This window comes from Pithys albifrons, chromosome 1 (assembly GCF_047495875.1).
Source record: "Pithys albifrons albifrons isolate INPA30051 chromosome 1, PitAlb_v1, whole genome shotgun sequence".
Classification (NCBI taxonomy): Eukaryota; Metazoa; Chordata; class Aves; order Passeriformes; family Thamnophilidae; genus Pithys; species Pithys albifrons.
This window is the reverse complement of record NC_092458.1, coordinates 27,881,585-27,893,939: the sequence shown is the minus strand read 5'-3', so window position 1 is coordinate 27,893,939 and position 12,355 is coordinate 27,881,585. Positions and strand designations below refer to the sequence as shown.

The following is a 12,355-nucleotide window of genomic DNA, read 5'->3' as shown; positions in this document are numbered from 1 at the left end:
AAAACTCTCCTACTGTCTGTCTACTCATGTGTTTTAAAACTCAAGAAGAGAGGCAGAGCATTGGAAGAAACCTTGGGCACTTCTTGGGACTTAGTATGGAGAATAAGTCTCAGGTCTCTTTCACAGTTGCCAACGCTTTCCAGCAGGCATGAACACAGTGCTGTAGTGTGAAGTAGCCCATGGCTTAATGGGATATACACCCTGTATTTATGGACACCAGTCATGCTTGTTGGGAAAATCTTTCCACTAAAGAAGAAAAAAAAAACATACCAGTCAAGAGTGAACATCAGCTTTCCCCAGCAACAAAGGTTGATTTTAAAACAGCTTAAAGTTGACAGGTGTGGCTGCCTGACACAAGGCAAGAAGCTGGGAATTATTTGAGTTCTTGGCTTTGCAATGGCATAGGAAGAGCTCCAAATTTCAAAAGCAGGACACAAAACAAATGAAGTCAGATAATCAAATGCATAGGATAAGCTTAACACCTCTGCAGGAATGACAAGTACTGAAGTCTTCCACCATCTTCAAGGATTTGTTTGCCCTGTATCCTTGGGGCTGCCTTTCATTCAGTCAAGATGAAAGTTCACATCCAGGCTTCAACTTTTCAAACAGCAGTCTAACGGAGAAGTAACCAAGACTTACAAGAAAAAACACAAACTAATTTTATCTGGTTTTAGACAGGTCCTGAAAGTCAGTCTTGCAAATCCAAACAAGATTTATGCAACTAGCATAACAACAGTCTTCCAAAGTAGGGGAAAACATCAGTAACTTTGGTACTTCAACTTCTAGAAGCCATTATAAAACCTGCGGGTATCTTAGGTTTTTTCATTTCAAACATTAAGACTCCGAGAAGATACTTGGTAGAAATGGACTGACTGAAAATCAATGCAGAACAAAGAGCAATTTTTTCTATGAAAAATTAGATTCTTTAATTATTTCATCAGAGGTTTTTGAAGTAGTACAAGCACATACCTCCACCATAATAAAATCCTGAATAAACTATATGGGGTATGACATGATTTATATTTGTGACCTTATTAAGATTACAGTTTCAACTGCTTCTCAAGATTCTTTACCATCATCTATGAAGACCACAAGCAAACTGATGCCCAGCAGTGGTTACTTTGGAAAGTCAAACCTCTCTGCTCTTATTGCTGAGTATGACCATTATATAGCACAGGACATCCTTTGGTCATCTGAGGTCAGCTGTGTCCCCTCCCAGTGTCACTCCACCACTTCAGGGAGGGGTGTGACTGAAAGAAAAAAATGGAGCTCATTAACTCCATCACTGCCAGACCCAGTACAAGGACACAGGACACATGACAAAATATCCATTTCTGAGGATCCTGCCCTGAAAAGATTCCGAAGTTTCAATGCAAAACACATACCTGAAGCAACAATACTGCTAAGTTTTAGACTAGGTAAAACTGAACAGAGCAGTTCCTAGGAGACTTTAGGTACTAGGAGTCTTAAGAGGTTTTGATTTGGTTCAGCCATCTGACTGAAAGAGGACTTCTTCCATATTCCCTCTGCACTTCGGAAAGAAAGTATTTGCAAACATCAGTAAGTAGCTTCAAAGCACTTTCAGGCTTTTCTTCCTGAAGCTGCTGTGAAAAGAATACAAGCACTATAGACAACTCAGTACCTGCATGAAGCCAGTACTGGACATGGTGCATTAAGCTAAAGGATTATTAAAGTGTGACAACTGAACATCCTCCAGGCATGTGGTTACAGAAGAAGAGGTAATAGCATTAATTATTTTTTTTAATTAAAAAAGAAAGTCCATTAAATTTAATTTTTAAAAATAAGTTAAATTTTAAAAATAAATAAAATTATTAGCATTAAACTGATAGTAGAGAATGTTTAAATTGGGTATTAAGAATTCTTTACTGTGAGGGTGGTGAGGCACTGGAACAGGTTGCTCAGAGAAGCTGTGGATACTCCATTCCTAGATGTGGTCAAGGCCAGTCTGGATGGGGCTCTGAGCAACCTGGATAGCAAGATACTCTCCCTGGAATGGAGCGAAACAATTTGAACAGTGCCTTATTTTGCAAAGCCATCAGTGGTGAAGTGAGAGAGGGTGTGTTATGCTGCTTTTGGTGCTGAATTATGCTCAAACCCATCTGACTCATCAAGCCAAGTTAAACATCCTAATAGTGAGATGATGTGGCAGACCTGGTACTAAAGTATTATCTAAAAATGCTAAGCAGACACAGCTGACCTGGAGACATGATTGACAGTCAATCACTTTAGACTGTAAAAGTCCAGTCCCACTTTCAAACAACAGGTTCTTCTAAGATATCCCTTTCTTGGAATGTATGTGACGATTCCTCAAGTCTGGGCCACCCTTCAGGGTTACTCCTTGATGCTGATTTGTCCACGGTTGTTGGTATGGGTGAGTAACATCAATCTCTGCTTTTTTCTTACTTCAATATAATTGCTTTGATATAGTACACTATACTAGTTTTAGCTTCTATACTGTGTAAATCATTTGGATTACGATATTTTTGTCTAATCATTTATTATAATAAAAATTTATTTTTATATATCTGGTTTGCTATCCTTAATCTTGTGGGATGAAGTTGTAAAAGGTTCCTAATTCCTTAAACTATTGACAAAATCTGGGGCTAAGATCGGATCCACCTAGACTTCTGAGGAGGAGTTTAGAAAGCAAGAGGGTTCTTTGTGCACCTCAAGAGGATGGCTTTCTAATAGACTTAGTCTGAAGCTCCCACTCTACCTGCGACACCTGGACTAGTGGAAGGTGTTCCTCTCAATGGCTGGGGTAGCTGGAACTAGACAATCTTTTAAGATCTTGTGTCTTTGGGGGTCCAATCCAAACCTTTCTATGATTTTTTTGGGCCTCAGAAATTGCCCTAAACATCAGGGACTGGATTCTTCTAGTATGACTCCCAACACTTTTTGGTGACTGCCACTGCCTTAACTTTTTCCACTCCTTGGCAACAACACTGCATTCATAGCTTGACGACTTCCTGAAAGTAGCACTGTAAACATCTCCCTGATTATCTCCCTGACATTATCAAGATCCCCACCCAAGATATCAGTCTGGACAAGCTTGGTGCTGTGATCACTTCCCTGGGGAGCGTATTCCAATGCCCAACCACCCTCTGGGTAAAGATCCTTTTCCTAAAACCTAACTTAAACCTTTCCTGACACAACTTCAGACCATTCCCTTGAGTCCTGTCACTGGTCACCACAGAGAAGAGATCAGTGCCTGTCTGCCAACTTCCTCTCACAAGAAGTTGTAAAATGCAATGAAGTCTCCTCACAGTCTCCTCCAGACTGAACAGACCAAGTGCCTTCCGCTGCTCCTCATACGGCTTCTCCTCAAGGGCCTTCACAATCTTCACTGCCCTCCTTTGGATGCTCTCTAAAAGCTTTATATCTTTCTTGTACTGTGAGGCCCAAAACTGCACCCAGCACTCGAGGTCAGGTTGCATCAGTGCAGAGCAGAGGATAATCACCTCCCTCAACCTGGGAGGTGTCTCTTCATCAGCTGGCGACCCTTTGCTTGATGCATTCCAGGACACAGTTGGCCCTCTCGGCTGCCAGGGCACACCGTTGATTCTCTTCAACTTCACACTGACCAGGACCCCCAGACCTATTTCAGCAGGGCTGCTTTCCAGCTTCTCGGTCACCAATCTGTACACATATCCAGGGTTGCCCCATCCCAGATGAAGAATCCAATGCTTGCCATTGCTAAATTTCATACAGTTGTTGATTGCCCAGTCCTCTGATTTCTCTAGGCCTCTCTGTCTTCGAGGGGCACAACAGCTCCTCAGAATGTAGTGCTGTCAGTGTTGACCTTTTCTGTTTACAGCTAGTAACTACAAAGATTTCAGCAGCATCAGTATGAGGAAAATGCCATCTGAAGGCTATATAGAGCACCTGTCCTGCTGAATTAACAGCTAACATAGCTGTAACATAACAGGACCATCAAGAAGAGTGACTGAACTTCATTATTCAAATGTATTGAGTGATATTTTCAACAAACCATTCTTATATGGCGCTTCTACAGATTTAAATATATTGACATATGAAAACAGCAACTTCAGTTCACTGGAAAGGTTCTTTTTAATTTTACCATAAAAATGCAAAATAAACTCTTTCACTGTAATGTTATAGCTTTTAATATTCCTGAGCTGCATTTTAGAAGCAAAAGTATTCTTAAATGGATTTAATAAGAGACACTGCAGCCTTACTTTTTAACACCACAAGTAAAAATAATTTAGCAAGAAGGCCCCTTTTTCAAGACAATGTCTAGCTCTTTATATACCTGAAAAAAATGTTTCAAGTAGCTCTATGCCGCCTGAAGTAATTACAAAGCCAAATATGTCAACAAAACATTGGAACAACTTTCAATCATTTTATCACTGCTTCTTAATTCCTACACCAGTGTGCCTCTCTTACATGAAAAGTACTAGTATACAAAGGCATTACATGTCAGAATAATTTGGGCCACAAAGCTTGGCATCATACAGACATGTGGAGGAATCACAGCAATTTAAAAGGTATCCTGCATATCTTTATAGTCAGTGCCTAAAAAAATATGAAAGTCCTGCTATCCACCTCAATCAGTAAAAGCTCTACTTTGTTAAACACATTTTCATTGAATGCACCAGAAAACAGAAAATCAAATTTGTATGTAGTATCTTGTAACCTCTGGAGTTCCTGTAACTGACACCCATATACTTCTCAAGCCAATTTCAACGATACTGAGACAGAAACTAAACACACTAAAATTAAGGTTTAGAAAATTGAAAATGAAGAAAACAGGTTGGCTTTTAGCACAAGTACAGGTGGTTATACCTTCATTGTGGTAGAAACGTAGAAAGAGACAACAAAGGAAGCAACGTCAAAAAAATCAGGCATCTGTTTCAGGGACTAGATTCAAGCTAAGCATTGGTTGAAACAAATGCATTTTCTATAGCAGTCACACCAATGACGCCTGGTTCACAACTTTCTGGCCCTTTTGTCCAACCACCGCCTTTCAAAGAAGCCAAGGGCTCCACTACCCACTCCAAGTACTCCTTCGCTTACTGAGGGATCACCTCCGGTGCCTTCGCCTCCTGCTCACACTTCTGCGACTACGACTTCTTTCTCTTCTGTCTCGTCTACGTTCCCTACTGCGAGTTCTTCTGTAACGTGAACGTCTGGGGCTTACACTTCTTCGACGAGGACTACGACTTCGTCGAGGGCTGTAACTTCTGCTGGAGTGTCTATAATACTTCCTCTCTTTCCTGTGCTTTTCATCCCAGTAACTCACATCTCTCCTGTGTCTGCTGCTCTCTCGTTTGCCCTTACTGTCATCACTGTTTATGCTGCTACATGAACGGCTCTTCCTTCTCCTTGGCTCTGTGCTACGTTTGTCCTGCTCACAGTGCGAGTCCTTCCTGCGAGTATTCTGGTCATAGCTAGAGATGTTCTTCTGGTCCTGGTTATTGGTGGGAACACATGAAGGTACCCCAGAACCTCTCTTCTCAGAACACCTCTCAGAGTCTGCAGGATGAAGATTCTGACCTTCTTTGACGTGAACTTTGTCATGAATGTTGCCATTTAAGTACTTGCATTGAGTTTTTACACTTTCAGGGGATGCTACTTCTATTTGGGAGCCTGAAGCCAGCTTGCCAGTAACACCCTGTCCTGAGGTAGAAGTGATGCAGCTGGATGATACAGTGTGTGAAACAATACTAGGGGTTTTCGGCATGTCAGACTGAGATGCATCAGTTTCTTCTTTGTTTTGATTAACTGCATCCATTTTCTTGCTCAGAAGATTGTTCAGTAGTTTCTCCCTCAGTTCCTTTTCTTTTCTCTGCAACCCCAGCGCTCTCTCTTTTTCCTCTTCCACACGTTTAAGCTCAGCCTCCTGGAGCCTTCGTCTCTCCTCCAGCTGCTGAAGACAAGTCTTTTCTTCATTCTGTTCTTGCTCCAAAAGCTTTACTGCCTGAAAGACAGTCAAAGGAAAGGGAAGAGTAAACAAAAAAAAATTTGTATACCTGCTCATGGTTCCAAGTTATACCATAACACAAAAGCAGCAATATGAAAATGAAATCTAACAAACAGAACTTAACTATCTCAAAATAAAATGGTGTTTCATTCTTAAAGAGAAAAAAATCAAAAGCCAATCAAACAACAAAGCCCACTAGTATATAACTGTTGTAAGGTGAAACATTATTGGTCCACAATTCTTGAGTGTTAATTGCTCCTAGATGTTTCACACAGCAAAAACAAAGCTTTGTCTTCATGGCTCCTTAATATAACAATAGTCACACACACTAAAACAGCATATGAAATCTGCAATATTGAAATACATTTATCAATACAATTCAAGGTTTCAGTCTAATTTAAAAAAAACCCGTCACATTTAAATGTTTTTAAATTTGATCGAGAAGAATTTCTCTTAGATGATTTCAATCTGGTGTTCATAGATGACTTTACAATGAATCCACAGAAAACATCAAGTAATTAAATAGCAAAATATTATTTAGAAACTGATTTCATTTTGTCAACAACCCTAGAAATAATACTGAAAACAAAAGTTTAAACTGTATTTTTATTCTGACCCAGTCAAATGCCTTATTGTAGACCTTGAAATTTTCCAACTGAAAGAAACACACTCCGTTCCACAGATGCAAAAAGCCTGCAAAAAGCATTTCTCCCTTCTTCTAGTATATAACTGGTCTGTACATAGCACTGCACGAGTTCAAAACCACTCCTGAGGCACGCTGGCATCACAGAAAACCCCCTGTGCTTTGCTACACAGCTTTTAATTTCTACAGAATATACTCAACGTACATTACACTCCAATATGACTTTGTCCAAGTCTTAAGCTTCATTGTTTCAGTGAAAAAATAACAATACTACTGTTAGGGAGACAAGATCTAACATTTAAATCCTTTGCTGATAGTACTTTTCCCAAGGAAAAATAATTCTGCACATTTTCAAATATAAGCTGAAGGAAGTTCATTCTCTGAAACAGCAAAGAACAGTTAACAGAATTGCTGAAAGCCAGATGGGAAAGAGCATCAAAATGGGAACCAAAAAAAAAAGGGAATCTTACATCTTATCTTCTATGTTTAGTTCACTTTATCACGTTATTTTACTGGACTTAAGATCAACACTAATGCTCACACATCATTTTACTGGACTTATGATCAAGCCTGCCAATTAATTTATAGGTAAAAAATGCTACTCGGGACTACAGGTTCAAGTTCACTCTTCCATTTACTTATATGTGCATATTTTGCCAAGGGATAAATACTGTTTCATTTCACTTTCCTGAATTTTTTGTCTAAGGAATAGCATCTGGAGAGGTAGTAAACCTGATGTTTAAGGAACAGTGCTCTCCACCTTGTATCAAGTCAGTAAAGGGTTTTGTTCTGTTCCTTTCTTCATTAGCTTCTGAAATAAAAGTTACCTTTGCTCTGCTTAGCAGTTCTGCAATTAATCTAATTGACTGAAGATTTCTCTGTGCTAGCAGGAGCTTCCTTTCTTCTAGCTTTATCTTCTCTTGCAGTTTTTTCTGTTCTTCAGCTTGAAGCTTTTCAAGTTGCTTTTTGTTTCGTCGAACTTCACGATCTTTCTGTTTCTGTTCTCTCTTGCGCAACTTCTCTTCTCTTTTTCTCTCTCTCTCATACTCTTCAAGCTCTCTCTGCTTCCTAAAAAGAGATTAATATTTTTACCTTATCTGGGTCAGGTACAATTTTAAACTACTACTCTATGTAAAAATACATTTCATACTTTAAACTTGTTTCCAAGTAAGTCTTGATTACTGCAGAACAAAAGCAGAAGACAACAAACTGTCATCAGACTGCCATTTTTTAAAAACTTAGAATTTGAAGAGAAAACATGGATACAACAAGGAATTATTTTTTAAACCTATGTGACCAGAGACATTAACAACATATCAGGCAGCTGGGCAGAAAATTATCACGGTAGAAAGTAAAATACTGAGCCAATTAATGTGTGCAGGGGTGGTGATCTTTATTTCAGTCATCAGGAGAAAATGGCAGCTTACGCTAAAGGCCAAGGGTTTCTGAGATCAGGTGTGTAATGGCACAATTTTCAGGAAATTGAGTATGTCGTAGGTTTAGTATTTTGAAATTAACATAAGCATAAGGGATAATCTAAATAACCCTACTCAGTTTCAAGTGCTTCACTTTAGCTACAGGAAACTTGTGTTTATCTTTGAAGCTAATATGAAGGAGCAACAGTAATTTTTATATGCCTGATTGTTAAAAATATCTGAGCAAGAAGTGATAAATACCTTTCTTCCTCCTTCTGTTTTTCCTCAGCTTCTTTCTCTTTACGTTTTTGTTCTTCTCTCTGTTTTTCAAGCTCCTGAAGCTTTTCTCTTTCAAGCTGACGTTTCTTAATTGATGCATCACTCAGATGTTTTGTTGAGTCAAAAGAAACCTTTACAGGATACAATTGAAAACAGTCATAAGGAGAAAGAGAATTTAAAATCCTTGACAACTCACACAATTTTAACCTAGACCCCAGTGTGAGTACAATCAGAAATATAAAATCTTTTTGAAAACAAAGGGAACTTCTCTGCATACCCAGAGCAAGAACCAGCTACTGTAGCCAGGTAACTGGGCACTAAATGCATGCATTCTAGAAAAATCAGATACCACTTTACATTTCTGTGTCTCACAACCAAAAATAAACCCCAGTGTGGTTCAGGCCCTGGCTGTACAATGTTTTCAACGTGTCAGAACAGACACATACAGAACTCTTAATTTATTCATGCTGTTAGTGACTGTATAGGACTAGGTAGAAATGGGTCTAATAAAGGCCCTTTCTGTCTAAAACTGTGATTCTTAAATTCAGCAAATAAAATAGTTCTACAACACTCGGCACCTGGTTTAAACAAGTGCCTTCCTACCAGTTCTAACATCAAGATGAGGTACACCAGGCTGAAGATCCCAAGTTGTGGGAACAGAACAGAAAGGGAAGATACACACATCTCAGCAATGAGATCTCAAAAATGCTCAGCTCCCAGGAGACATGAACACACCTTGGCCATGTTGGAACAGGACACCAGGAGACATCACAGCCCTGGTGTCCTCATCTCCCATTCTGTGTGGAACCAAGGGTCTAAAAAGCATTCCTGCAGACCCACGGTCATCAACCACGGCAGAGAGAACAAGGGCACATACTCTGCAGTCTGATTTACCCAGGCTCTATGTAAAATGATGTTTCACAAATGGGTGAAAGGCCAGATAGGCAGAAACAGAAAAGGTGTTGTGACCTTGTATGACAGGAACCCTGATCCCCTGCATGCAAGTTAACAGTTTGAATTTCACTGGGCCAAGGCACAGTTTTTATGCTGCAACTGACAAGCTTTGACCACGAGATGAAAAACTACAGTATTTTACTTACACTGACTTGAATAAATATTTGCATGTTCCACATTACACATAGGAGTACCCCAGATTTCTCCTGAAATACACTTTCTGGTTTGATGAATGTCTATTGGGCATACTAAAATACATTGGCAAACACTCTAAAAACATGTAAAAGCAAAGACCATCCCCAGAGTAAGTTTTCTTGAGGCCACATTTCAAAGATACTACATCTGAACAGACTGTCTTGTTCTCTCCTCTCATAGCTGTAACTTCTAAGACAATTAGGTTACAGAAAAATAGTTCTTAAACATTAATAATTAAGCGTAGTGCGTGCACATGAAACTGTGCTAGAGATGACCATTCCCATTTAAATTTTTGTAGGGCCTTTCTGTGTGTAAGGTACACAAATGATTAACTGTGTATTCCCCAGGCCATCTGCTATTAAACTTCACAGTTCTAGCACTTGTCTGGTAGACTCATTATCAATGCAGGGATCAAATACAGAGGCTCTGAAATTCCTCTTACCCCAAATTTCTCTCTGCAGTGAACACAAGAAAAAACAATGCACTTTAAAATCACCCTTCTGGTGAAATTTGCCTGAACTTGTTCAAAATTAGAATTTTAAGTGAAATCACAAGATTTATAAACACATACTATTTTCTGAAACTGTTTAGAAAGTCACATTCGTAAACTGGATCCTTCCATCAGCAGTTCTTATTTCCAGAACTGCCTTGTTAAGGAAAATGCAAAACTCCGCTCACTTTGTTCACACAGTCTAACAACACATTTTTCTGACAGCATTTTCCTTTAAAAATTGCACTATGGCTGTTCCATAAAGCTGCATGAGTCCTGTCAATGTCACCTGTTGTCGTCACTACAGTACATGGACGCAGGTTTCAAGCACTATGGAAATAACAATCAGTTATACTTAAGTCTTTCCTATGGGTTCCCATAAAAAAACCCCTGCAGTCTCTCACCTTTATATTGCAAGCAACTGCTTTGCCATCATCACCTTTGTACATCAGCTTCATTCCTCGCAGAGCATTCATGGCCTCGATGAAACCTGCGTACTCTCGGTACTGGACATAAGCTTCAAAATTTAAATGGCCTCCAAAACTGAAAGTGTGGAAATTTCTGCCAGTCATTTCTTCTCTGTAAGGGTCCAGCATGGGTATGTCCACATTACGGATTTCCCCAAATTTCTGGAAAACTTTTATAAGGACTTCTTCACTTGGCTTTTCTGACCCAGTCTCCTTGGCTGCAAACCACTTACAAGGTAAGCCCTCCAAGTGAATAGTGTCTGGCCTTTCCCCTGGCAAAGTCTCATTCATATCCTTTGCATCACGGAAAAACGAGTCCCAGTCATGTCTCGTAGGAAAGTCAATCTTATATTCTGCAGCACGCACTTTTAAAATGTCAGAGAAGCCACTCAGCTTTATTGTTTTACCATCAAGGCACGCCAGGAAAGACTTAACCAAACTTTTGTTCTCAACCTCTCCTTCAAACCGAATGAAATCCATTGTGCTTTTAGAAATCCGCAGAGTGGAAAACTGGTGAGTTTGCACCATGCCCTTCAATCTTTCCATCACTTCCCAGTTCGAAATGGATTTTCCTGGTTGCTTCAGCTGAGGAAGTGCCACACTGATGGTCATTTTTGTAATGGGCTTAAGGTATAACCCACAGGGAGCACAGAGCTCTACAGCTTCTGATGTATCATGAACTATTGTTGCAGCAGCCATAACAAAGAAAAAGCATAGGATAAAAAAAGATGCAAGTTTAAGTTGCAGGCCAACAGTAGTCAAATAAAATAGCCCTTATCCATAAATAATTTAATTCTTTGGCGATTTAACCATTCCCAAGTTAAAGCGATGTCTCTTAATACAGGAGTGAATTAGGTAATTAAAACGGAGTAGTACAAACATATTAAATTACTTTATAACCACTAGGGCCTATAAGTAATTAAACCTCTGTAAGGCCTCAAAATAGAAAGGAAGAAGCTGATGATAATCTTAGGAATACATGAGGTTGGTATGTGATGGCTCAGAAAGCAGCTACCCTTTCTCAGGAGGGAAGGAAGGGGCTGGCGGCGCGATGTCACACCGCTCTCAAGTCTACTTAACAACCAGTGAACCCCAGCAGACTGGCGCCGAAGCAGATCTCACGTTCTCCGGAAGGAAGACCTGGAAAGTGTCTGCAACGAGAGAAAAGTGTTTCTTTGATTTAAAAGCCCGAAGTCGCACCGCCCCTCCCCGTCCCTGCCGGCAGCGCCGAGCAGCCTCCGCAGGACTTGGCGGCGGAGCGCCCCGAGTCCCTTCGCAGGCAGCGGCCACCCCCGGCGGCACGGCCCGCCGGCACCTGCCCCGGCGGGAGGAGCCCGGGCGGCGGGGCGACACCAGGGACCACGGCAGCGGGGAAGGCCTCGCGCTGGTTCCAGAGTCACCTGCACCCCCCTCCCTCCGTCTGTCCCTCTCGCCCCCAGGCGGGACCCTCGCCCGCCTCACCCGCACCCGCCACGACGAGTCACCCCGCGCGCCGCCGCGGGGATCGCTTCCGCTTCCGCTTCCGCCTCCTCGCGGCGCGAGGGCTCAGCGGGCGGGCGGGCGGGCCTCTCTATGGCACCGCCTCGCCGCGCTCTATGGTACCGCCTCGCCGCTCTATGGTATCGCCTTGCCGCGGCATGAGGCGCCGCCTGGCGGCGGGGCGGGAGCGCGGCGGGAGTGTTTGGCCCCGGATGGGTGAAGGCCCGGCCCGACCCGGCCCGGCTCGGCCTGGGTTTCCTGCTGTCCCCAGGGACACTGCAGAGCTGAGCGCCCACGCACCCTGCGTGTGGGGACAGCTGTGGTTCCCAGTACGACAGGTTTTCTCCTTTCACAGATCACAGGTTGGAATTAGAGTGGAAACCATGGAGTCCAAGCCAGGACAGAACACCGCTGTGTTAACCAGACCATGGCCTCAGTGCCACGTCCAGTCTTTCCTTAAACACCTCC

At 41.7% G+C, this 12,355-nt stretch overlaps 1 protein-coding gene across 4 annotated transcripts; it reads right to left on the bottom strand.

Moving 5' to 3' along the window:
- Window positions 1-861: 861 nt before the first annotated feature.
- On the bottom strand, window positions 862-11,932 carry AKAP17A (A-kinase anchoring protein 17A). Of its 4 annotated transcripts, none has more exons than XM_071548265.1 (6): window positions 11,870-11,932; window positions 11,388-11,559; window positions 10,346-11,088; window positions 8,285-8,433; window positions 7,436-7,676; window positions 862-5,962 (listed from the first exon to the last, which is right to left on the bottom strand). In XM_071548265.1, exons 3-6 carry the CDS (start codon window positions 11,018-11,020, stop codon window positions 5,066-5,068), a joined length of 1,962 nt encoding a protein of 653 aa, XP_071404366.1. In that variant the 5' UTR covers window positions 11,021-11,088; window positions 11,388-11,559; window positions 11,870-11,932; the 3' UTR covers window positions 862-5,065. The 4 variants fall into 4 exon arrangements, with proteins under 4 accessions (XP_071404366.1, XP_071404357.1, XP_071404337.1 ...); XM_071548256.1 differs by having other exon boundaries at window positions 11,424-11,559; XM_071548236.1 differs by having other exon boundaries at window positions 10,346-11,559.
- Window positions 11,933-12,355: the final 423 nt, after the last annotated feature.

Excerpts from the sequence above, each read along its gene's own strand:
- AKAP17A (XM_071548236.1), bottom strand. The coding sequence starts at position 11,107 with ATGGCTGCTGCAACAATAGTTCATGATACATCAGAAGCTGTAGAGCTC. Across the intron at positions 7,677-8,284 it reads AAACAGAAGGAGGAAGAAAG|GAAGCAGAGAGAGCTTGAAG; the intron begins GTATTTATCACT and ends ATCTCTTTTTAG. Across the intron at positions 5,963-7,435 it reads AACTGCTAAGCAGAGCAAAG|GCAGTAAAGCTTTTGGAGCA; the intron begins GTAACTTTTATT and ends ACTGTCTTTCAG.